This window comes from Aplidium turbinatum, chromosome 13, assembly GCF_918807975.1.
Source record: "Aplidium turbinatum chromosome 13, kaAplTurb1.1, whole genome shotgun sequence".
Classification (NCBI taxonomy): domain Eukaryota; kingdom Metazoa; phylum Chordata; class Ascidiacea; order Aplousobranchia; family Polyclinidae; genus Aplidium; species Aplidium turbinatum.
Window position 1 is genome coordinate 14,161,484 of NC_137484.1, and position 26,091 is coordinate 14,187,574.

General features: G+C 37.1%; 1 protein-coding gene across 1 annotated transcript; it reads right to left on the minus strand.

Moving 5' to 3' along the window:
- Positions 1-17,570: 17,570 nt before the first annotated feature.
- On the minus strand, positions 17,571-24,625 carry LOC145782189 (eukaryotic translation initiation factor 2D-like). The gene is made up of 11 exons (XM_082593957.1): positions 24,416-24,625; positions 24,140-24,297; positions 23,725-23,877; positions 22,517-22,988; positions 21,811-21,885; positions 21,317-21,412; positions 20,611-20,788; positions 20,072-20,241; positions 19,831-19,951; positions 18,431-18,565; positions 17,571-17,780 (listed from the first exon to the last, which is right to left on the minus strand). The coding sequence occupies exons 1-11, from the start codon at positions 24,586-24,588 to the stop codon at positions 17,652-17,654; spliced, it is 1,860 nt and encodes a 619-aa protein (XP_082450083.1). The 5' UTR covers positions 24,589-24,625; the 3' UTR covers positions 17,571-17,651.
- Between the last annotated feature and the right edge of the window lie 1,466 nt (positions 24,626-26,091).

Sequence of the window (26,091 nt, forward strand, 5' to 3'; positions counted from 1 at the left end):
AAATTAAGCACTTTTTCCAGTTGGGATGAGCAAGCATTACACTGTGTAACAACTCACCCCAATAGTAGTTGGCTGAATAAGATCAACATATTTCAAACATCAAACATGTGATACTCAGCTTTAAAATATTTATAATGGATCAAAGGTATTGCACTTCAAGTCTGATTTAACTTTGAAGCCAGTTAAATATCACTCATAGTTTTGTAGCAATAACATTTTCTTTGACAAAGCAAAAATTTACTTTTCATACCCTAAAACAGTTTTTATCAATAATTTTCTACTGCAGCCTTCAAAACGGCTGAAGCTTCGTTTGCACATGGAAACTGAAAACCTGAAAAAAAAAAACTTAATTCCAGCGGTTGATGTGAACTATTTTAAAAGTTAAAAGGATTGTAACAACCCCCCCTTGTAACAGATCTCCCCCGTCTCCCCTAACTCTGGTATTGTGTTGATGAAATAGGCTACTGAGAATTGAAGTCAATCAAGACTGAAGCATAAGGAATAGCATACAAAAGAAACAGGGATGGATCATGTCTGACAGTTGGTTGGTTTTGAATCTTTATCCTCGGGCTGACTAAGCCTTGGTTGGTTATTCCTGGTAGTTTTGCATACTTGTAGAGGCTCTTGACACAGGGCCGGTTACCGAGATTGGCAGAGTGAAGTTTTTCCGATTGTTGAAGTGTTGTTGCCGGAAATTATTCCATTCACGAGAGTGATTAACTCAATTTGTTTGTAAATGAATCGTGTTGTTATTTCAAAAGTTTGACAATATTTCAGGATTATTCATTTTGGGGTGAGGTAACCTATTCTTGGTCAGGTTGTGTCCATGTCTGTAAAATTTCACCATAAATTTCAAGTGGTAAAATTTCACTTTGCAAAATTGTTGTCGTAGAGCGTTTTTGACTTCAGATTCGTGTTCTGCGACCCCAAAAACCCCCTAATCGACATCTTACATGATCACATTGGGCCAGTTTAGGACTGTAGATTTTCATGATATCTTATCTGGCCGCCATTTTTTTCACAATGGCGGCAGAACCACAGTTTTGGCGGAAAAATTCTGAAACTTCACCAAAATACTTTTTAACAAAAGTGGAAACCCGTAGTAGGCCTACATAGCCGCACTAATTTCTAAAAACTTTTTTTTAAATGGTACACCCTATATACGTCTACTCTAAACTGCTCGTTGCAATAAAATTGTGAAAGCGCAAACAATTTTACCTTTGTTTGATCACTTACACAGCTTTGGCCAAGTCAACGTTGTTGTCACATCTATAAATGCAACCTCACACCGTCACACGTTCACTAAATAAGCAAGTCATAACGTTTCCTTTGCAATAACTTATGGCGTCAGGCAAAAGGCTGCCGTTTTCAAATAGTTCTCCCTTACTGTTTTCCTAGAACGGAAGTTCTTGCACTATTAACTTAAAAATACAGTCAACCATTGAATTAAATTCAACAAACAGCAAAAGAAGGTGTCGCTCATAGTTTGAAACTTGACTCAAAGAGATACCAAATAGGCCTAGTAGCCTTAGCTAGGTTAGAGCATTAGGTATCAAGTTTGCAGAATAGACGAAAGTGTACCTTTATCGAATGTAAGCTTTTAAAACGAACAACAATGCTTTTTCCTTCAAAGTTATCTGATATTGCCTTCGGTGGAAAAACCTAGAACATCACACAACTCAGGCGAAAAAGAAATTGAAAAAATAAAATTAATCTGGAAAAAATGATGGTTTGCGAAAATGAGAGAACTTGTGTACCTGGGACTGGTATATAAGTCCCCCCCACCCAGGGCCCACAAGAGGGAGGGACAACCGGTGCATTGCACCGGGGCCCGGTGAGTTCAAGGGGGGCCGACAAAATGTCTAAATTCACGCGACAAAAAGATTGATTTCAACAATTTTGCGTAAAATATTGTTTTTATATTAGTTCCGTATGTCGAATAGGGCCCCCCTTATGGGTAGCCTAGGCCAGGCGCGACTCTAAGAGTTTTTTTCGGGGGGGGCCAGAAAATTTGAAAATCAATTAAAAAGAAAGAAAAAGCTAAACAGATATGAACAATGATACTACGACATATACGATATGCTAGAAAATAGACATTAAAACAACCATTTTCATCAATTGTGATGCCAAGGGACTAACATCAGCTGTTTAGAAGCATATCAAACCATTTGATGCGGAAACATACAATTTTTCACAAAATTTTGGGGGGGGCCCGGGCCCTTTGGGCCCCCCCCATAAATCCGCGCCTGGCCTAGGCTATACCATTTTTCAAAATTACTTCAAAATTACAGAATTTTCAATTTTTTGAGTTTAGAAGGGCCCGATAAAATGTTTAAATTTGCGTGCTCAGGTCGATTTTGCATAAAATATTGTTTTTTATATGAATATTAGTTTTGTATTTTGAATGGGCTCCCTCATGGGTAGCCTATGCCCTTTTTTAGAACAACAATATTTTCATTTTTTTGCGTTCAGGGGGCCAAAAAAATGTTTAAATTTGCGTGTTAAGGTCAATTTTGCATAAATTTTTTTTAATATTTTGAAGTTGGTATTTTTTATATGAAGTTGGTATTTCTTATATTGAAGTTGGTATTTCTGAATGTCATGAACAATAGCAATGCATTCATCCTAAGTTTACTACCCTAGTCTCTGCAGATTTCAAGGTCAGAAATGGTATTGTATGTTAATGTAAAGCTGTAAGCACACATATGCAATGTTATGTTAGCCATGTCGGATAGTATTGCAATTTTTATCTTCGAAACGGCTGATTTTACCCATTTGTTGCCATGGTTACAATCAGGTGTTGCCAGAGTTAGGAAGGGTTAGAGTTAGGAAAGGTTAGGGTTTTGATCTTCACCCAGGACTAAAAAAAATATCCAAAATACAAGTTTTTATTTTCAATAGCTATAAACTATTCCTCAAATTAGGGCAGAATTCCATATCTGACAACGCTATTGAGGCTATATTTACACTATGTAGTGTTTTAGCATTTTATCTTTGTGTATAACTAATGTGTGTCTGTGAATTTAAAGTTATATTTACAATAGTGCATTGTTTGAGAAATAATGGAGGATTAATTTAACCTAATTTATCCTTTGTAAGAACGCGCACCGCAAATTTTGCTTGTGATTGGTGAGATATCACGCGACATGTCGCGCTGGGGGGCCCGGCAGCAACATCTGCACCGGGGCCCGGCAGGGCTCTTGGAGGCCCTGCCCCCACCCCCCTTGGTAACTCATGACAAAGACAGGACTCAATGGACATGGCTCTTTCGCCTTAGTTGTGTGATGTTCTAGGCGTTACCGCCTTCGGTGGGTCAGTGACGTAGAAAGAGGTACCCGGTCAATTGGTCGAAAGACATTTGGTCGACAGTCATTTGGTCGACAGACATTTGGTCGACAGGACGTTTGGTCGACAGACATTTGGTCGACAAGACATTTGGTCGACAGGACATTTGGTCGACAGACATTTGGTCGACAGGACGTTTGGTCGACAGACATTTGGTCGACAGGACATTTGGTCGACAGACATTTGGTCGACAAGACATTTGGTCGACAGAACGATTCATTTTAGGGTTAACTAACCCTAACCTAACCCTAATCCTAACCTAACCCCAACCCTAACCTTAACCCTAACCCTAACTCTAACCCAAATGTCCTGTCGACCAAATGTCTTGTCGACCAAATGTCTGTCGACCAAATGTCTTGTCGACCAAATGTCTGTCGACCAAATGTCTTGTCGACCAAATGTCTTGTCGACCAAATGTCCTGTCGACCAAATGTCTGTCGACCAATTGTCTGTCGACCAAACGTCCTGTCGACCAAATGTCTGTCGACCAATTGACTGTCGACCAAATGTCTTTCGACCAATCGACCGGCCACCTAGAAAGAAGGGGTTGCCAACTCCAAACCACCTTTTAGTGGCATCACCAGAAGTGAATCAGTAAAGGTACATAGTTGATTAGCCTACTATTACTACGATCATCGCTAGCCTACTGATTCAGTCATAGTGACGTTATCATACAAGTCTTTATTTGATGTATTTGTGGCCTACTTTAGTAGCCTACAGTTGGTCAAGCAAGTTCTGGTACAAGGATGCAAACTCGGTCGATGTTATTTCTACAAATTTAAGTTTACAAAGCACCTGTAAGTTTGAGTTTTTCAGCTTTCAATTCAGCTAGTTTGAGTTTTTCATTTTTATGTTTAACTTGATGAATTTTCATTAAATTTGATAAAGTATTGTTGGCTGCATGGTCGAGTGAAACGCTGTGATTGCCCTAGAAAGGACACCGGTTTGACACCACTTAACCGAGCATGCGCTGGTGTCTTTGGCAGAAAACTTGAAGTCGTGCTTGAAGGTGGACACGAAGATTAATTGTCTTGCCTTCCCATCCACTTACCCTAAATCTTCAACCAGCGGCGTTAGCTTGTGAACGACAGAAAAAAAATAACTACAAAACACAAGTTTTTCCCAACAGTGCGATTCATGTCAATTTCTAAAAAAGCGGTTTTGTTTCTGAATTGTTGTTTCTAACAATTGTTTTAACAATCACTCATATGCCAATAAGAAATCTAAGCGTTTCTTCACTCATACTCATGTGTCCACTCACACTGTGTAGAATGCTGTATGCATTTTCATATCGACAATGCATACAATGCATTTATCGACAATGCAACAACGCATTTTCATATTGAAATCGGGCCCCTATAGGCTATGAAATAACATTTATAGTTTTCAACAGAAATCTAGGATTTTTCTCCTATACTTGTATTCAAGTGCACGAGTTTGCTATTATTCGCACAAAGCGAGGTCAATGAATCTTTGCAGCTAGGGAACTGTACGGTACGTAGGCTACTGTATGTTCAAGCTAGATTTGGTCATGAGATTTAAAGAGCACTTAGATTTTGCTAATTTAAACAAAATGTGCCATTAAAGATTACACACTACAAGTTGCCGATCCTGTGTAAACAGTGAATCTGTATTGGAGCCTTTTGAGATTGTTCGTAAAATCTTTGCCGAGTCTGACACTGAAATTCATGAAGCCCTACTTATGAAAAGTTACAATTCAGGGCACAATAAGAATTAAGGAGTTGTATAATGGAAGAGGCTCTGAATTTGCTATCGGAGAATTCGTTAACCATAGTGATTGTAATATCGTGCCAGTGGCGTAGGCTACGCAGGATTTTCTCAAGAGGGGGGCCATTCGAATTTTTTTCGAATTGAAACGAAAACATATTGAAAAAACGCCCATTTGCCAATAATAACTAGTAAGTCATATTATGTAAGATTAGCCTATCCTACTAAGCTCACTTTAACGATATTTTTTTTAGTTTACAGCTACTAGTTTACTCTATTGGATAGATTTTGTATTGAAAACAAAAAAATGTGATAGCCTATAACACTCTTGACGTCGCATTTAATGTTTTACGTAGACTACGTACTGACCTTATTCAACCCAATGAACCACGCGTATTGGCGTACGCACGATTTTGTTACTTATGGGAGAGTAGAGCGTTCGAATGACATTTTTTTTATCAAGAGTAGCCTGATGCTATACTTTATAGTCTGATTCTAACCAAGGTTTAAGGCAGCCAAGGTATTTGTTAGTGAAATATTCACTCTGACAGTTTTAGCGAATGTCACTGTACTTTTGGATTGATTTAATAGATATGCAAATATGAAAAGCATGATTATTAGGCCTAGACGCAGGGCCCGATTAACCATGAGGCACACGAGGCACAGGCCTCAGGCCCCCTGGTTTTAGGGGGCCGCAATTTTTTTACATTAGTACCTTAGGCGTAGGTAGTGAAAGTTGTTGTGCCAGTGTGTGCACAGTTGTTATTTTTGAGTAGTGATTTCAAATTGTGTAACGATTTTGCAGCAACAGTTGAGCACTCCTGCTCTGCATCGAAAGCGATTGGCAATAGGGGCCCTTAAACTTAGCTGTGCCTCGGGCCCATGTGAGCCTTAATCAGGCCCTGCCTAGACGGATAAGTAAAAATGTAATAAAATTGATAACTAATAAGTTAAAATTTAGCAACATTTACAACAGTTTTTCATTTCAAATAAGCAAAAATATTAAACAAGTTGAAATAAGTGGGCCCCTAGACGACCGTGCCTTCTCTCCTGGGGATAAGCTATGAGGGGCGGTTAATACGGTTCTGCTTTCCAAGACCACTCTTGAATAGTAACATGTTTGCACAACACAATTACAACAACGCTGAAAAAAATCAACAATTTTTGAAGGGGGAATGAGGGCATAGCTCAATGCCCCCATGCGTACGCCATTGTATCGTGCGTTTATCAGTTTTATTACGTGATCTATTTTCTAGCATTTCTTTTATTTCTGTACAATGCTAATTAATTTTTATGTAGACCTACCTTACTAGACAAGGGACAAATGATGTATAGGCTAACAGAAAATTTGTTTGGTTTATTAAAGAAATAGACAAAAACTCTGATATGCTCGTGCCTTAAGCAATTTTAGGAAAACTGGTGGTAATGAAATTTTGTAAACACAATTTTGTTTGCACCAGCTGTCCGCCTTAGCCACAGGAAACAATGCGTCAAAATTAATCGATGAAGTCGATGTCAACTTGAAAACAAAATGCCTCTGCCGGTTAAATTTCCTTTGAAATCATGAAATTTTTTCCTAGGGTGAATAGGCTACTTTTCCTGTTGGGAACCACAGAGTTATTATCTTTCAAGTAAAAAAAAATGGTTGCAAACGCATTAAAGCAAACGAATTGTTTCGTACAATGTTTTCTTTCAGTTTTTAGGTTTTGTAGAAAGGTTCCGGTTCCTAAAATTATCTCAGTTGTGGATCCAAAAGTAGCCTACCCCTGGAACCCTTGTCAACATTAGCCTACTGGGTAGCCTATAAATATTTTTTTTCATTTTTAAACATGTATATTTTGCAGCCTTCTTGGCTTTGCAAACCACTGAGTTTGCCACTTGGCCTACCATAGTTTCTCAAATTAAAGTTTTGGTGTAGCCTAGTTAGAAATAAAGATTTCCGACAATTGAACCCAGTGGAAGATTACTGGGTTGATTCTGCATAGATTAAAACGATTCACTGCGTCACTTTTCATAACAGTAAATGACTCAAGGAAATGTACGTAAATTCTAATAGCGTTGGATAGTTTATTAAATTAGGGGAATTTCTGCAACAATTATTCTAGGCTACGCGTGTGAAAGGAGAAATGCTCTTAGTCAATAAAAAATTACAGTTTCTTATCAAAACAAAACGCAAAAACAATGCAAATTAAGTAGAAAACAATAAAGCAATACCAATACGTTCAGTTGTTAAGTTTTGTATTCCAGGCAGTAGCATGTCACAAACCTTCCACTTATACCGGTACGTAAGGCTATCTTTGTAGGTTTATGTAAGTTTACCGCAGCCTAAGGCTTATCAAATTTTTATCAAGCGTCAATAAGTTGCTCTAACAAAAGAAAAATACGTGTAACTCGGCAGTCGAGTGTAGCAAGAACTCAGCGATAGACACTTGTTTCGCCCATGAGGCTGGGATCATCAGTACCGCACCACTAGTTCTTGCCTCCACACTAGCCATCAAGACTTTTAGGCTACACCGGTATGGTTAGCGAAACACAATACTCGCTGTTCTAGAGTGAGTGGTCAGGTAGTGCTGACGCCAGGAATATCGCTCTTTCTCGACTGAAAAGAAAAATAGACGATAATGTATAGGCTACAAAAAAAGCAACACTAAGCTCTAAAACAATAAAATTGAGATTTCAAGCTCAATAGAAGATTTTGACCTTTCCTTCCTCATGCGTAGCCTTCGCCACTAACTGTCTATATGCATAGAAAACGATTTTCTTGCGTTGCACTTTCAAAGTTTGCGCCTCTAAGTTATTCAGAATCAAAAACATCCAAATCAGTATCATAACTTCTAAGTTAGTACGGCACAATTCATTTTACTTCCGACACTAAGCCATCTTAAAGAAACTATCAATCAAGAAACTTTAAAGGCTGTTGGCTTACGTGGATAACAACATCGCTGAACAGATTAGCTTCAAAGCTACAATTGATCTAGTAACTAGCCGACAGAGGTGTACGAAAGTCAGGTTTTCTGAAGTCTTGCTCCATTCTGACTCCGACGTCTGTGACTCCAAATCCATTCCTGCTCCAAATAAGTTGAGAATATTGACTCCAAACTCCAATCCGATTTCAAACCCAAAACATAAACTACAATCTAGATTTTTTTTTATAGGTTAGGCTTCGGCTATACTACGTGGTACGTAGGCAATAACACTTATACCTTTCCTATCCGCTGTCATAAAAAAAGGCATATTTTTCAATAAAAAATTGCTGCTGGAAAAAACCCACAAAAGTTGCAGAATTAACAACTGCGCCAAGTACAGCGTAAAACTTCGGCCGAAAACCGAGACTATAAACGGTTCCTAAATACTCCAAAACTCTGGCTCCTGTACTGCACACCTCTACTAGACGATGAATATTTTGTAGCGTGGTTGGTGTGATTAATTTTCTGTCTTCATCGCACTGCCACGTGTAAATGCAGTGGACTGTCAAAAATAGACTACAGTATGTTAGATTGCAATCACACACAGATAATAATCTGCAACTTCTACATTTGTCTGTTATCGCAAAATCGCCAGCTAGTTTGTTGGTATTACAGAATCACAAGCATTGAGAATTGCATTCACCGTCACATGATAATGTATTTACATACGCGATGACTATATCCAGAAAAGAATGAGCTTTTTTAGTCCATCGGCTTGGTAACAATAGAATTTAGAATATGTTAAATTTTATAGAGATGTTGGGTTGCCCACCGCCACGCTTAATAAAGCGTTTTGTTGAGTGCTATTTAATTGACGCGATTTTAGTGAGTAAACTGCAAAACTTTTGTGCTTGAGGGCCTGAAAGAGAAGCATGTAAATGTAAAACGAAAACCAGTAAAGTGAAGCAGTTTGTTTTAATTTATTTTGATAATAACCGTGATTTCAGATTTCTTTTGTAATCCGATTTCATGTCAGGCTACAGTGACAAGTTACTGCTGAAGTGTTGTTACAAGAGGTGCAGTATCAGCAAAATCTGCAGACTTTTTTCATGTAATCGTCTGCCGTTACGTGAATTGAGCGTCAGAGGTCGTTAGTCAAGTCATATAGGCAACATATAGCTTACTCACAGGCATGCAGGCATGCCTGTGCATATGATTCATTCTTGCCTGTTTGTTGTTATAGCGTACGCACTGTACTGCCATTTTCAATTCAATGTAAAATACCCGGGAATTGCCACAGTCGCAGATTATCGAAATGTCAAAACCTTCCCTCGCTACAACACGTGCTGGTAGTCAATCTTTGCTATGGAATGCTTTGATGGAATTTTCTGTGTAAGCCTAATCTGTTTTAAAAATGGAATCAGTTTGCATATTGTTTTACAAGTGCTCGTTGACCAGTCAACTTGATCAATTGTTAAGGAGTAAAAACATATCTTTGAATCTTTCAATGTCTTTTTATATGCAGTGGTCTAGGAGTTTAGATAGTTAATGTAAACACGTTTCTTGGAAAAATTGCTACCCGAGACTTCAATCTTATAGCGCAGAGCTGACTTCAGATTTATTTTGATTAGCAACGTAACGTGAAGGTTAGTGCACTCTAGTCTAGAGTGGTCGGCTGAGTAAACGATATAGCCTACAGCAGATATTAAGTTATTTCACTCAGTTATGTTTCAATGTATATAATTTTCAGACCTACACGCAACATCGTGTTAAGATAGTTTATCATACATGGGTTTAACTAGTAATGTCAGGTTTGGCTAATACAAGCACTTCCATCGTTTATTTAAGCAGTGGTTTGTTTTTGAAAATGTACTTGAAAATATTGCAACCCGACCGACAGTATTATAATATGTAGCGTACAATATCAAATCTATTGAAACTTAAGTATTAGGCTACAGCAAATTGACTAAATTTATGTGTATTATTTTAAACAGGTTTAGGCGGTTTAGCTGAGCTTTAGACTACACTTTTTTGTTCTCTAGTTATCGAGTGTCTGCAACATGAATCAATCAACCCTTGCAAATAATGATTTGATTAATTCCTCTACCTGTGCCATGGGATTGTTATCCTGTTCCTCAGACCAAGCAGTTTACGCCTTTCTAATTATGAGTTTTCTTCTCGGAGTATATTTGCTAATAGCTATAGCAGTTTATGTTGCCATGAACGGTTTTAAAGACAGCAGCAGTGGACTGAATTTGACACGCAAATCCTCTCGAAAACGTAGCGATTCCAGTTCTTATCGGAAAAGTAGTAGAAAGATGTACAGAACTTCTATGTTCAGTCTGTGCCTAATCACAGCTGTAGTCTTTGTTGTGCAAGTGTGTCTACAACAAGTTCGCATTTTCAGCTCTACGGAAATGATATATGGACCCAGTTTGGATTTGACATTGAAGTACTTGATGACGCTGCAAATCGTGTTCGGATACTTTTTTATTTGGATTCGGCAGAGACTATTTTATTACGGGTCATCACCATTGCGAAATTTGCTCGGACGAAACACGCCTCTGATTGCTTTAAGCTCCTTCTCTTTAATCTTGGTGATAGCAAATGTGATTGTTCAATTATCTTTAGCTTGGTACTGGACAGCAGATACGATGATTTTAGAAGGTGTAACGTGGCTTGTGATGTGCCTTTTTGTCCAAGGAACTCTCATCGGCCTTTTTTTATATCCATTGTGGAAGCTAAACAACGAAACAAGGCGTGTTTTTCAATCTAGCCAAGAAACCAGCCGTGTAAATGCAAATGATAACATCAGCAAGCTTATTCTCCGGTGTACAGTCCTAGCTGGAATATATTTCGTCACCGATCTTGCTAGCGTTCTTTCGTCTATACTTTATAGTGCTTTAGCGTCTCCTAACCGGTATCCAGTTTTGATTGAGATGTTATTAGCTAATATCAATTGCTCTGCAAACCTTTTGTGCATGATAGGTTCATTCAGCAATTGGAAAACTATTTTTACTGTGTGTAAAAAAGCAGCAAATATCAGACAGTCTATGAGGAGTACAAGGAGGCAAAATACAGTGCTATCGTCCGTATAAATCGACTAGCATTACTGAAACAATTGCATTGCTTCAAGTAAACACCTGCAGTCGCTTTTCGGTGTAGTCTGGTGAAAGATCGGCAACATATCATGGTAAAAGGAGTGCTAGGAAGAATGACACAAGAAACAATGGTACAGAAAAAGAGTGGCACCCATGCAAAAGAGGTAAAATGGTGCAGTGATTATGTGCAATACACTACTGTACAACTGTACAACGCAAACATATTCAACATGCAGGAGATCGAAAACTTGTCGAAACTACAAGCAACAATATTGTTGCGATGTTGAGTTGAATTTACGTTTCTGTACGTTTTATTCGCATTGGTGCCGTCATGTTTCTGCTGATCGGTACCTTGCTCCCGCTTTGTGCTGATCAGTGATTAACATTCTCATTGATTGTTGATTGCTAGGTAGGCCTGTGATGGCTTTGCGTTTATTTAAGTTCGTTTTAAGCATCTACAGTAGTTTTTCCAGTTACAAGTTTTAACATATTATCACGGTTTCGGTGAAAGCTCATGGCTTGGTGAAAGCCTAGCCAGAAAATAAGTATTTTTTTTACATTGAATCAATGTCCGAAGACCTTGAATCAATGTGAAAAGATCACACTGTTGCAATACTAACAATTGTTTTAATTGTTTTGTATTCGGGGGACCTTCAACTTTTAAAAAACTGGTCTTTCTTTGATTGCAATAAGGCAATTTTTGATATTTTAGGCATCTCTTCTTTTTTTCTTGGTAGGCTTGCCAGGTGTGTTAACAACAATCGTGTACCATGCGTATGTCCGATGTTTATTTTTTTATTTTTTGATAGCAAGTTGCCAACGAGAAGCTAAATTTCAAATTATCACACGCAGGGCTGTGTTAACCGTCCCCCGTAACACCCGGCCGGGGGGACACAGCTGATTAGGGGCCCACTCATTTGGTCTGTCTAATGTTTTTAGCTGTTTAAAATATAAAAGATATACTACAGCAGCTCGATAATTAATAGCTAATTAAATCATAGAGGCCGTATTTACTGCTTTCCAATCCCCTGACCGGGGGCTTACCTCTAACTAGGGGCCCACTCACATTTAGTTCGTGCAGCATTTTTCGGCATGTAATTTTATAAATTTTTTTCCATTTTTAGAATAAATTTTCGCACGCTCAATCACATTTTGTTTTTGGAGTGAAAAGTTTTTTGTGTCTAAAAAACTAACAAAATGATGCAATATTTCGAAATAAACACTGCTCGCTCAAATAACTTAGTTAATTAATAATTGATAAATTTCAATGTAAAGTCGGGTAGGTTATGAAGTGAAAATGTTATCTGTGAAGGTGGAGACACCTCGGGTAAAATCTTCAAAGTTCCAGCCTGCTTAAGGGCTACACTACACTAGGCTATAGGCTACAAACTTTCAAGAAATAAATCATTGAAATTCTTCCTTGGTTATGAGTAAAAAGATTCTGAAATGGTAGGCTAACTTAAATTTTAAACAAAATTTCTACTCCAATCCAGTTTTAATTTGATAAATTTGGTTACATACAAAGTGTGTATCTTGATAAAAAAAATGTTGCTCCTGAAAATGCCTAAAAAGTGACCAAATCAAGATTATATTTATCAGCATGTTCTGGGGGGCAAGCCTCCCACACCCCCTTTCCGTTTCATTCATTTGGACGTTAAGTTTTGCATTGCATTGTTCATTTATGTTATAAGTTTTACTTTGCTAAAACTCTAGTTCTTTCCCAACTTTTTTCTAGATCCCCTTCTGCATTGTCGGCATAGCCTATTATCTATATTTTTCTATAAAATCTTAAAAGTTGTTTTAAGTGTTAAACATCGTGAATCTGGGGTGGTAAAATCTGGGGTGGATAGACCCTCGGGCCTCGGCCCCAGAGGCTCACACGACGACGAGTTGTTTACTCTTTGCTAAAATGATGAATATAATTTTTTTCCCCACATTGAAAGAGTTTGCCGCCCTAAACACTTTCCAGTCCTATTTTTAAGAGCAATCACTAAACATAGGGGCCCACTATTGGATTTTTTTTTGGGGGGGGGGGCGAGATGGTGCTCACACGGGCACGGCCCTGATCACACGTAACTTTTCTAAGAAATGTTGTAGCGATAAGCTAGCAGGTGCTAGCAGCGACCTATAAGTTTGCTTAATAGTAGCTTTTTGTATAAATAGGCCTACAACTTTTTCTAGTAAAACTAGCACTGACTATGAATGTTCTTTCCATATGTGAAGAAATATATAATAATATACAATATAAAAAAGGTTATGTTTATTGTCTATGCAAAAATGAAAAAGTAAAACAGTAAAAAATTATTTTCAAAAAAGTTTAACAAAAAATGGCGATTTTGCTCATCATATTCTTACGTACTTGATTCTAAAGCCAGAGTTTACCCTTTTAAATGAAAGAAAAAAACAAAATTACAAAAACAGTAGGCTAAACTTCAATCTAAATTTCAGTCAACATACTTAAAAGTGTAGGTTTGATGAATCAAAAGTAAAAATAACAAACAAGACCTTGATCTCAAGATCTAACAAAAAAGTTAATAGAAACAAAATTTGATGTTTTTTTGCAACTGAAATCCCATCATCTGCAGCCATGAAATATACTTTTTACATTGATTCAATGCCTAAAGACGGATCAATGTAAAAATGGATTGAGTTTCCTGGGTCAGTGTAACCTACATTAAGACAATTTCATCTATATTTCAAACCGCAACAATGTGATTCACTTATTTAGTGTTTTCTTTTATTTATCAACAATATTGTTTCACAATAACTTTATATTATTTTGAAAAATGTAGTTTGCACTGTGACTAACATTGTTTTGGTGACGATTGTTGATAAATTTCCTTTGCAATTTTGCAAGTCTCTTTCAAACCTTGAAGTTTGCGCTGCTTTCAATGAATCAATGTCAGTAAGCTATAATTGTTTTTTGACAGAGTATTGTAAATTTTGACAAAGTTTCGTTATCGTGTTATGAATTTGCTTGTTTGTAACTTGGAAAAATTTAAATGAAATGTCGTATCGTTTTGCTGCATTATCGGTTTTGAGTGTCATTTTAACAACAAATTACAATCGAAAATCTCCAACAAGGAAGCAGCTTACATTTTACCCATCCACTTGAACATATTTCTGATCGTTGTGCGCAATATCACGTGTTTGCCCATGGAGTGGTCGCAAAAGCATACAAAAAGCTTCACTCCCTAAAATGCCAACCTATTCAACAAACTGAATGCTTTAGCAATGCATGTCATGCGTCAAGTAAACACATTGTTCGAAATGTTATTGGTTCTGTTAATGATTTCCAAATCACGTGAATTTATTTTCCTAAAAAGCTGAAGTTTTATAAGTAGGCTAAATCAAGCAATTCGGGGAAAATGGAAGTTTAGAAATTGTGAAATAGCTTTCCATTCTTTTGTGTGTTGTGCAATCTTAGTCGTACCCCCTTTTTTGCTATGTTAACAAAATAATAGAATTGTGCTTGCTATCTCCATTTGGAAATATAATCAACCTACGTGTTTATGTGCAATGTTATAACATCAGGTAGCCTATCGTTTTTCTACGTTTTTACTGTATATGTATCACAGTACAATTGCAATATTTTGCTTGCAGTGAATGGTGTTATAGCCTGTGTTTCTCCGTTTTGCTTCTTTAAAACTTTAATTTAGAAATGTAAAAATAAACTTCTGAAAAATAAAAATCGCAGCCTAGTTGTTAATCAAAAATAGAATCGCTGATGACTGGAAGTTTGATGTCGACCTAAAATAGACGATTTGAACTACGACGGTTTTTAAGGACCGACTCCGTTCCAAGAAACATCCAAATCTTTGTGACTCCACAGCTCTGCTTTTAACCAATTGGTCTGTCGAACACAAACGGCAAGTCGTAGCCTTTGTGAGTGCAATACACTGCCATCTTTTTAAACGACGGTAGCGTACATAATATTGCTCACTGCGGTCAATATTATGGCTGTAAACGTGTGATTGGACTGGAAAGCAATAAAATTGGATTTTTGTTGACATATTTGCCCTACAGCCTACCATGAAGTTTGGAGCATCTTTTGAACAATGCAGTAATAAAAGTTTATTGTCAAATTAATTTTGCAACAATGTTTTCATAAACCGTTTTAATAAATATTTATTTAATAGCGTAACATTTAGGAATTGGAAGGGCATTGAACTGTGGCCATGTTAAAGTAAAATAAATCAACTTTTTTACAACACTGAGAGGTTGCTATCCAATCCATAGTGGCAAAACTTGTAGGCTTAGTCGCAGATCGAGGACGGGCACTTGGTCACGTGCCCCTCAAACAAAATCGAGAAAAATATCTTCTCTTCTTTCGTTTATGCAAAATTTTCTCGCTGGTTTAATTACAATTCATAAACCTTGCCGGCGGATTTGGGAACGCATGTTTCCAGCAGTGGATTTAAAAGGCATAAATCTCTTTCTATGTCTCGTAAATGTTAGAAAAACAGTGGAACATTCCAAAGTAAACACATTTAGGGAGGGGGCACGGTTGTTTAGAAACCACAATTTCAGTTTGTTTAATTTTTTTTAGCTACGGTATTTAAAATGAAAAAATGTTGTAAATATTACTGCAAAAGCTCAATATTCAATAGTTTAAATCACGCAAGGCCCTATTCTATTTACCGCTCCCAAATCCAGGTTAGTGGGCCCACATTTATGTTTAGGGGCCCACTCACGTTCATATTTACTTATTTAGGCTATGGTACTTGATCACATCCTCTACCACTGCCCGACGTTTACTCCTCCAAGGGCAGTTGGCCTGTCAACGCTGGAGGACTCTACAATCAAGTGGCTGGTCGAAGAATGCCCGGACATTTGACCCCAATGAAATGTAGTCCAAAAAAACAACCTCTCATACAAAAGAAGAAGAAGAGGCTACTTGGTGCAACGTTTTTCGGAAATTTTAAATAAAAAATGTGACAATAGCCTTCTGCTACTTAAACTCAACATTTTATAGCTTAGGCTACATCCATCGGTTTTGTATTGTTGATCCTCATTTGGAATGACTATTTCAGCGAAACCAGTAAATTAATACTATTTTGTTAGAGTTATAGAAGAAATAATACTATGGTCTCGCTTGCTTGGAAAATACTTTTGCATTCAAGAGGATTTTTTTAATTAAAAAACTTTTAGGAGGGGGAGGGAAATTGCTTACGGAAGGAAACGCCACGTCGCCAATTTTTTTGTAACTTTACCTTGTTGAAATGGGCTGTTTTGCATTTAACCCAGCGTCTTATTTTTTTCAAGACAAACATTGCATCATTCCTTTCCCGAGTTTTTTGTTTTTGTGGAACGTAGAACAACAAACTGGTAGCCTACCGTATAAAGAAACACGCAATCGCCTAGATTGGCAGAAGGCCTTCACTCAACTCAACAGTGGGTTCACAGGCTGAAAATGTTTTAGTTACGGTACTTTAGTTGAACTCCATAACCCTTTGCATTGTGATGTAGATAAAGGGGGAGTCCCAACAGACTGTGGGGTCAGTCTGATGTTGTTGATTCGAATTCACAACCTACGGTTTGAAAAACATTTTAGGCACCTTTACTAAAAAGTGGAGGTCCACTAGTGAATTTCGGAGAGAGGGGGCGAGATGGTTCTCACACGGCCCTGTAAGGTAGACCTTCTTTATCGTTATATATGTTCGGAGTGCGATAATTTTTGTCTGAAGTCCTACCATATTCGATACGGTATTTAAAGTTTCAGAGACGTTCGATTTTGGCTTTAATCTGAGGATATTGCCTGTTAATCAAATAATTAGTTTTTGCCTATTCGTTTCAGCCTACCATCATGCTTTTTATATTCACGTAGGCTATCTAATAATTCAATCCACAAGTAGGCTACAATGATATACGCAAAGATCGTGAGAGTTTATATTTCACCAACAGATAGCCTCGGCTACCTTAAATCTTTGTCAGACTATAAAGTTGCATTAGGCTACTCTTGATAAAAAAAAAGTCAAGTTATATCGAACGCTTCCCCCTCCCACTAAGAAACCTACCCTTAACACACATGGTTCATTGGGTTGAGTAAGCTAACTATCTCGTTTACATAAAACATTATATGCGACCCCGAGTGGTGTATCACATTTATTTTGTTTTCACTACAAAATTTATCCAAACTAGTTGCTGCAAGCTAAAAAATTATCGCCAATGCAAGTTGAGTATGGCTAATCTTACACAATATGACTTGCGTGTTGTTATTAGTAAGCAGGTGTTTTTCAATTAAACAAAGGTAGTTTGTGCATTCGCGTAAACAGCACAAAGCCGGCATTTTTCTTACAAAGTTATGCTTTTTTAAATAATATTAACAAAAAAACAAGGGAGGTCAGACTGAGGAAGTAAATCATTTTTTGAGCCCCTTTTTGAAAACAAATTTGAAAAAACAATTGTTTTCTTGTGCAAGCAATCTGCCTAAATTTAATATGAATATAGACCGCAAGACGTCCAAGCAGTACAAAACCATCATGAAAACTGAAACAATGAATGACTTTTATTATCGCATGCCTGTTACTTTTATGCCAGGCGAAAGTGAATGCTTCTACAAACACAACAATTATTTTCTTTGTTTTCTTTTTGCTTTTGGAGCAAGTTCAAGTCCTTTCAAGTGCTTGCGTGGAACTTTGTACGAATCGCCCGTTAAAAGGTTTTCTACAGTGAAAACTTGATTGCCTTGAATTAAAACCTGAAATGTAAAGCGTGACAAAGACAAGGTTACATACATTAGCCTACGCTTAAGCAGAGTTTAAAACAGCAACCATGAACACCACCCACAATAAACTAATGGCTTCGTTTCACACGACTTGAATAGGCTTAAAGAATCCCCATCGCTGGAAAAAAAAACTGCTCATTTAAAGAACGAAAAACTGCTATTTGTTTGAGCTTCTGGTGCCAAGGGGTTATTATTTTATCATCTCAGATTCACGACGTTTCCTAAATTATACCTAAAGATAACAAGAACGCAAGCAGTCTGCTTCTGTCATCTAAGAATCGCAAACCTTCCGTTCCGTCAAGTGGGGTTGAATATGGTGTCATCGTTAATGATAAGGTTTGTGGTCTGTTTCTCAGCACCAGACACAAGAAAGTGCCATTCTTTATTGTTGCAGGGTTGAGCGAAAAAGCCCAACGCCTCTCTCAAGCCCAACGACGCCTCGAAAAAGCCTAACGGACAGGACGATTAGACGGGTGTCGACGATCAAAAATCGTAATTTACTGACGTTTGACCGCCATCCGAGATCAGCCTAATTAACAACAGAGATTTTTTGTTTGTTAGCTCCTTAAAGCAAAAGGTAAGCAGCTGACGATACTCAATGCTACCTTAAAAGTTTCGTTTACCTGATACATCGGCTGGGTGGGTTTCGAACCAGGGATGACGGTGACGGATGTACTAGCCTGGGCTATTTTTCGAATGGTAGCTGCAAACTGTTGTGGAACAATCAAGAAACTTTCCAAGTTTTTGACCAGAGTAACCTAAAGCACACTTGGATTGTAAAGTTATCTATATTTTAAATAAAGGCTAGGCATACAAAGTGAAACATTTGAAAATATATTGCAACAGCCTTACTTCATGTAGCCCAGCGGTTCTCAACCTTTTGAGATTCAAGGACCACTTAAAAAAATTGTGTCTCAGTCACGGACCACTACTTCCCTCCCCTTCCTCCTCCCATTGTAACGAACAAATGTCACTTATTGCTTGCTAAGTCATAAACAGTAGTTAGTATTAGAAAGATTGCTACATTGGTGCAAGCCTTGAGCTTGCACATTTGAGCACAGCATATCCAAACGAGGTGTAATGCTTAAAAGACTCAATCGGAGTTCATCTTCGACTTCAAGTCGAGAACAATACTTTGTTTTTATCGTAACCAATGCAGAAAATCCACACTCACAAAGATAAGATGTTGCAAAAGGTAAAATTATTTTCAAAGCTTTCTGAGACAGTTGTGGATACTCGTGTGAAGCTTTTAGCCTATCCAAAATTTTATCAAGCTCACTCTCGTATGGATGCAACATATTCAAAGTAGTGTCACTGGTCAGTTCACGGACTGGAAACCCATGAAAAACTCTAAACGTTTAAATCACCAAAGTATGATCCTGCAGTGACTGAGTGCGGTCAGAAATAAAATTCATCAACAGTTGTTTATTGATTTCAGCAGTTTCTGGTTTCTCAGTGAATTCGTACAATTGATCAAACATGTCAAAGTTGCCCTGCAATAATCTTGTCCTCCAAAGATAAAGTTTTTCTTAAAAGCAGACACTTTATCACTGAGGGTAATTAAATTTGTCTGCTTTCCTTACAGCGATGAACTAAGTTGATTCAGTTGTTCAAAAATGTCAGCCAAATAAGCCAGAACAGCAACCCAAAAGCTATCGTTGAAATGAGCAACAAGCTTGGATTTTTTTCTCCAAGAAACTCTCTCTCAGCATCACGTATCAAGGGGAAACAGTCTGTTTTCCCCTTGATAACCAGCAAACTTGAGTATGCATCAGTAGCTGTTCATGATCAAGATCCTTATTCGAACATAATGAAGCAAAGAGACGACAATTTAGTGGATGAGCCTTGATAAAATTAACAACTTTTATGCAAAGGGTTAAAAAACAACGATTTCAAACTTTGCTCGGGGACCACCAGGCACATGCCCGCGGACCACTAGTGATCCGCGGACCACAGGTTGAGAACCGCTGATGTAGCCTACGGCACACCAGAACGTCATGCATAGCTAGGAATCGTAATTTACCTTTTTATTTCCGCTTCTTTGCTGAGTACTTATTTCGATATTACAAGGATTTCCCTTTCTAATGATAGGAGCGGCCCCTTCTAGCTTAAGCTGGTGATGAATTTGCATCTTTGACAGAAGCCTGTAACAAGTTACTTTATAAATGACGCCTTTACATATGACAACCTTACCCGGCCGATAAATCAATCATTTTTGCATTGATTAAACGTCTACAAAGAGACAGTAGTCACGCGTACTTCACCTATTGAAGATCTGTTCCCAAGTCATCGAGGTAACGTCAACTTCAGCTTTGCTGCACAAGGTATCGTGAAGGATCGGATCGACTGTCACGTTTTTCCCTTGAGCTAGATCAGAACTCTGAACGTAGTGAGTGACCAGTTTACGGACCTCCCCGGACGTCATTGTGGCTCCCTTGATGCAATGAAAAAAGAAGTTTGTAGGTAAAAAAATCGACTTCTTTCGCGTTTTCAATTCTTAGCCGTAGCAGATGGGAGTGCAGGGGGCGGTCGCTTCTCGCTAGAAAAAACATGGCAAATTTGGGCAAAAATATATCGTTGTTTGGATAAATTGTAAAAAGTTGTAGCCTACATTGTTGCGTTATTGGAAATATAGGCTATCTGCAAAGACAAAATTTGGGAAAATTTTTTTTTTGCACTTCCAAAATATTTTATTCTCTTGCGGCTATGGTTGTCATTTATACCTCAAACGGTCAAAACACGTTCTCGTTTTCAAATCTGTGCATACAAAATTTCAATGGTGAGCAAGTGCCATTCATCTTACTTTTGAATATCCAAGGGCACTAAACAATGGCAGCGTATTAGAGTTGACGCCGTATAAAATCGAAATCTCTGGAGCTTCATATTGCTTTTGAGTGATTACTCCAAATTGACTTTCAGTATTCGACGCCGCCTTTTCAGAAAGTGCATCAGGTATTACTTCCGGTTTAAATGATATTAATCTACAACATAACAAATTTTAAGTTAGTTTTTGAGTTCTTATGACACTGAGTCCAATAAAAACTAAACAATCAAAATAAAGTCGTGGTACATTTCGCATTTTACTTGAAATAGTAAAAGAGCGATAAATTATTTAACCTCTGTGGTCATCCTTTGATAAACACTTCGTGAATCGCAAGAGCTTCGTAAGGACGGAGTGAAAATTTTTGAATTCTTACTTATATATTTATTAAGATTCCTGCATCCTAGTTTGAACTAAAACATGACGGTAATCGTGAATAAATCTATGTGGGTCCGGACCTTAATAAGAGCGTTTCAAAAATTTGTTTTAATAAATTGACCTCACAATATATTTTATGCATTGCAGCTAACACGATCAGAATGCATCATTGCCTAGCAATATTTTCGCAGGAAAGAAGTACCAAAGTTTTCATGCAATAAGTTATTACCAAGACTAAATCAGTCTAACAACAGAGAATAGAAAAGGAGAAGATACGTTGATGTCTCAGACAATGGGAGATGTGACTTACTCTTCGTGGGTTCGGTTGACGGATATAATGTGGTCGTTTCCCTTCGTTAACTCTTTCACTTTTAAAATGCTACTTTCTTCAAGGGACTTTAAGAACCTACACAAAATGGAAAGTAATTGTATTCTTCTGGAATGCATTCCTCCAGAGGTAGAATTTCACAAACTAAACGCCACCCAAGAAGAAAAGAATTAGGAGAAAATGTAAAAGCTAAACTCAAGTTTCAAAATATATTTAAGTTATGAGCAAATTGGTTGGAACGCCTGGTTAATCCAATCAAAAAATAAAGAGCCCAAAATGTAGATATGACACTAAACTAATGTACAGCAAACGTTTCGAAAACTACACTGTCTTCATCTTCAGTGCTATAAATTACGTCTAAGTTAAACAAGCAAATTACTCACGCCTTCAGAGTTAAATTACCTTTTTTTAATTCTTTGTAAAAAAAATACTACAAGTATGAGCAGTTGTGAAATCATATAACTAGAAAACTTTACTTGTTGAGTTTCTTAAACTTTGTCTTCTTGATGTCTAAAAACGTTCCAGGGGGACAACAAGCAAGCACTTTCATTCTGAAAAAAAGTAATGAAAACATGCATCCAGTTAACATCTTATTACATTGAATCAATGTCTACAAGTTGGATAGATATAAATTAACGACACAAAGCAATAGAACAGAAATTCATTTTACTCCATGTCTTGGGAATCAATAAAAATGTAGCGATCCACTATTGCGTCAAATAAGTTTCCCGTTCTTTAACTATAGCGAACTAGTTTAACCTAATATTATTTTACTATAGATTCTGCAATTTTCCATGCAACCTGCTCCCGAAATAGGAAAAAGGGTGCAGACAATAAAATGGTGTGTTCGCATTTGGCGACAGACCAGCTCAGCTCAGAAAACATTAAATTGATTGTGTAGTTTTACGTAACAATTTGGACGACTGTTAAAATGTAATAATTTGTGATATTGTTTCACTATCCTATAACGTTTAAATTCATTCATTTAAGCTACAAAATTATGAATACCTTCTGATAACTTAAAAGTGTAATTAGAGTAACGATTAAGTGGAAAGAGTTTATTGGAGTCAGATAGCTAAATTAGATAGATAGAATTTTCATCAGGTAGTCAGACAGTCTTAATATTAATTAAAATATAAACACCCATTAGACATTCAAATATAAATGTTACTACAGTATTACCTGTAAAATGTGCCGGTTAATATAGGCAGTTCAGCGTCTTTTAATTTGGTTTTGAGGGCTGTTAAACAACATTTATGCAAAAGATCATCCATTTTCGCACTGCTAACAGCTAACTCTTCGACTGGCTCCAGTAGAGATTCAGTCGGCACTTGGGATTCTATTGCACTTTCACTTTCGAATTCAGTTGAACTGTTGGTTGCATTGCTTGTATCAGCTTCGTCCAACTTCATTGGAGATTGATCTGCTGGCGAGCTATGAGCAGTGGAAGAATTTTGTACTTCTTTCATCGGGGAGCTCTTTGATTGTGACACAATATTATCATCAACACTTTCAACAAAAGTTTTATCATGGCTATCTTTCAAAGAAGATGTTAAACAGGAATCATCGAGTTTAGGAGGTTGATGACGCTCACCGACTCCCCACAAGTGATCTCCAAATACGTGAACAATTTCAACCGCTTTCCCCTGCCTGCCTAAAACAATTAAACAGTTAAATTCTACTGCATAGTTGGAAAATATGATTTCGCTTTTCTAACATTATATAGGCATATACGTAATGCTGTCAGAATTTTAGTCTTCAGCATTCACCCATATCACCTGTTGGTGCATGATCTTATTTACCTTGCTATGAGAATAGAAATACGTAATAGTACATTGAATTGCAATAATTGGTATTATAACATGGAAACGATCATTGAAACAAAAATGGCCACACAGCCGATAGAGACATTGCATATTTTGGTGGAGTCAGTGTCTAATAGATTGAAGCATGTTGGGAAGAATAGAAAAATATGTTGCATAACAGTTTATAAGCATTAGCCATCTTGAAGCTATGGACAATCTATTTGGAAATATGCTTTCTTTGTCATTTGAGTTTCTGTGACAGACAAGCCTATCCTTTATCACTCATGATTGAAGGTGTTTCCTGGATTATATTTAAAAGACTGCAGGAAAAGAACCAGTCTTTCAACTCGTCATCGAACCACACAGACCTTCAGCTCTATTGAAGCATTGATAAAACTTCAATTAATAGTAAGATTTATAAACAAACAAAAACTTGGTTGCAGAATGTTTGTATTATTACATAGTATTAGTATCTGTGCAATGTGCATACAAGTGTGCAGTGCTTGTGCTATAACTATACAAATGCTTTTGCAGTTGGAAACAGTATATGCAAAAATATCAGTCTAGTTTTCTAAAACAGTCAACCTGGGCTGTGCATTATTTTATATGAAGACATCAGTGCTGTTCCCACAGCTACAGCTGACAGGTTTTCCTCTGTATTTACAGCAACAATGGCTCCCACGTCAAAATCCGGCAGGTTTCCATCTTTTGGTAAAATGACACCAGGGAGCATTAAATCTACATGAAAAAGCAGATTTACACAACTTCAAATTAAAGCAATAATTTTTCAATTTTAAGCTAAAAGTTTGTAACATTTAAAAGAAATTGGAAACTTTGTTCATCTGCTTACCCGAGTTATTACAATAATCATGTTTTATTTTGCAACAACATAAAGTAACCTACATGGTAAGTACAGATCAGATCCAGACTGGCATCAAAAATGAGTAAAAAGTTCGGCCAGTGACTTGAAGTCAGTGATACAATTCAAAATTGAACTTACCGGCACCATTTGCAAGTTTGCTAATAACAGGTGTTTGAGTAGTTATTAAAGGCACAAGAAGTGGGAATTGCCATAAAAAGTACAAGGTTGGAAAAAGCTTTTTGTGCATAAAGAAAAGTGGATTCTTTCCAATTGAATATATAATGACATTTCCTCCCCTGTAATGCAAATAAAACAAATAAAAATAATGGGAACAAGAATTTGGTCCTTTGTAAAGTCTTTTAGTCATTCCATATACAATACAAATAACTTGACCTATGTCTAAACAAAACTTACTGATGAGTGTGAATTTTTATCACATTGATTTCTTCTTTGTTGGGAACAATTGCTGTCAAAGAATCTTCAAATTTGTAATTTTGAAATGCTTGCTCAACAGATAATCGTAAGCGTTTCCTGTCAGACCCACGTATTGGAACATTAGACTTTGTTCGAAATGGTTTTACAAACATAATCTAGAAACAAATCTAGTCTGTTGTGTATTTGACACTTATCACTAAACACAGAATATATTTGTTTCAACCTACCATCATTATTAGTGTGACTTTGCAGATTATGAATTATGTAAGCTATGGTACCTGCAGACCTCGTTCATATTAGAAAGAATAGGCTCACATAATCTGAAAGTTCCATCTCTGCATCCAACTACTACAGATCAATTAGCGTAGAATACTTGCCACTCACAAAAAGAGTTTTTTGTAAACTAACGAAAACACTGGTTGTTAACCTAAACATGTTTCTACTTTCTAACTACTTCATTCTTAAAAATGTATCTTGAGTGCATGGACAGTTATAGACTAACTACGATAGCTTTCATTGAAAAATAACATGTCGTCAGAAACTTATTAGGCATATTCATTGTACGGTAGTTACGGTAACAGGTTAAACGGTGTTTGACTACCGTACTTGGTTTATTTATTTATTTCATTAAAAACAAAATTTGAGTATTTTATGAGACATCATGGCCTACAACAAGGGGCAACCACAGACTGCCTACTCTCTAGTAGTCTTCCAGTGTAGTCCGGGAACATTGTGAACCTGGGGTGGTAAGAAGGTAGACCCCCGGCCCCAGAGGCTCACACGAAGACGACGAAAGAGCAGGCTGAGAAATACATATTATGGTTCTCTTTGCGCTTCCTGTTCACTTTACTAAGTTCTGTGTATTGTGGAAAACTTGTCATTTTTTAAATATTCTATTATGTGTAGTAAAGTTTAGTCGCCCTTGTTACAAGCTGTAGAGGGTAGACGTACGGTAGACCTACATTGTACCTTGGGCTTTCATTTTCTAGTTTAGCAGCTGACTCGATCACTGATACAATCTTTCGCTGCTTCCAGTCTATTGTGAAATCTAGGTAGATTGTTATGGTGCCATTTTTTTCATGTTGTTTATAATTGCACCCTACTACTCTCGCAACAAATAAAATAAAAGTTTTCTCTCTGTGTCTGTGTGTTCAGTTTTCACTGAGAATTCACTCTTCTCACTCCGTTCCGCTTGACTGGTTCGTTTTCAGTGTTGCCAGACTCTAAAAATATTTTTTAGCCAAAATAAGTTCCCAAAATTTAAACCTGCCCAAAAACAAGCTAATTTTTTTGCATGTAGCCTCAAAAGGAGCCAAAGCATATTAGTATTTTAAGTAAACTAAAAATGACTAAAACGCAAGGAAAAAGAGGCTTTGTTTATAAAATATTACTTACTTTTTAGATTTTTTATTTTTTACAGATCAGTTTTTTAGATTATGGTTTGATACTATTTAAAGGTACCCGTCTACGGCTCGGTTTTAGAAAAAAACAGTGATCAGTAAACTCACCTAGCTGTGGTCTAATAGATAGATTACTAATACTTACAGTCTGATTATCGCATACTGTAATAGTACTAACTTATTTACCCTCAGCAGTTTGCACTGTGTATAGTTTACAAAGGGTAATCGCAGAAGCAGTGTTTCCAAGGCTTATTG

Coding starts and splice junctions, on each gene's coding strand:
- LOC145782189 (XM_082593957.1), bottom strand. CDS start 24,588: ATGTTTGTAAAACCATTTCGAACAAAGTCTAATGTTCCAATACGTGGG. Junction 24,298..24,415: donor ATAAAAATTCACACTCATCA/GTAAGTTTTGTT, acceptor TTTGCATTACAG/GGGAGGAAATGTCATTATAT. Junction 19,952..20,071: donor TGGGAACAGATCTTCAATAG/GTGAAGTACGCG, acceptor AACTTGTTACAG/GCTTCTGTCAAAGATGCAAA.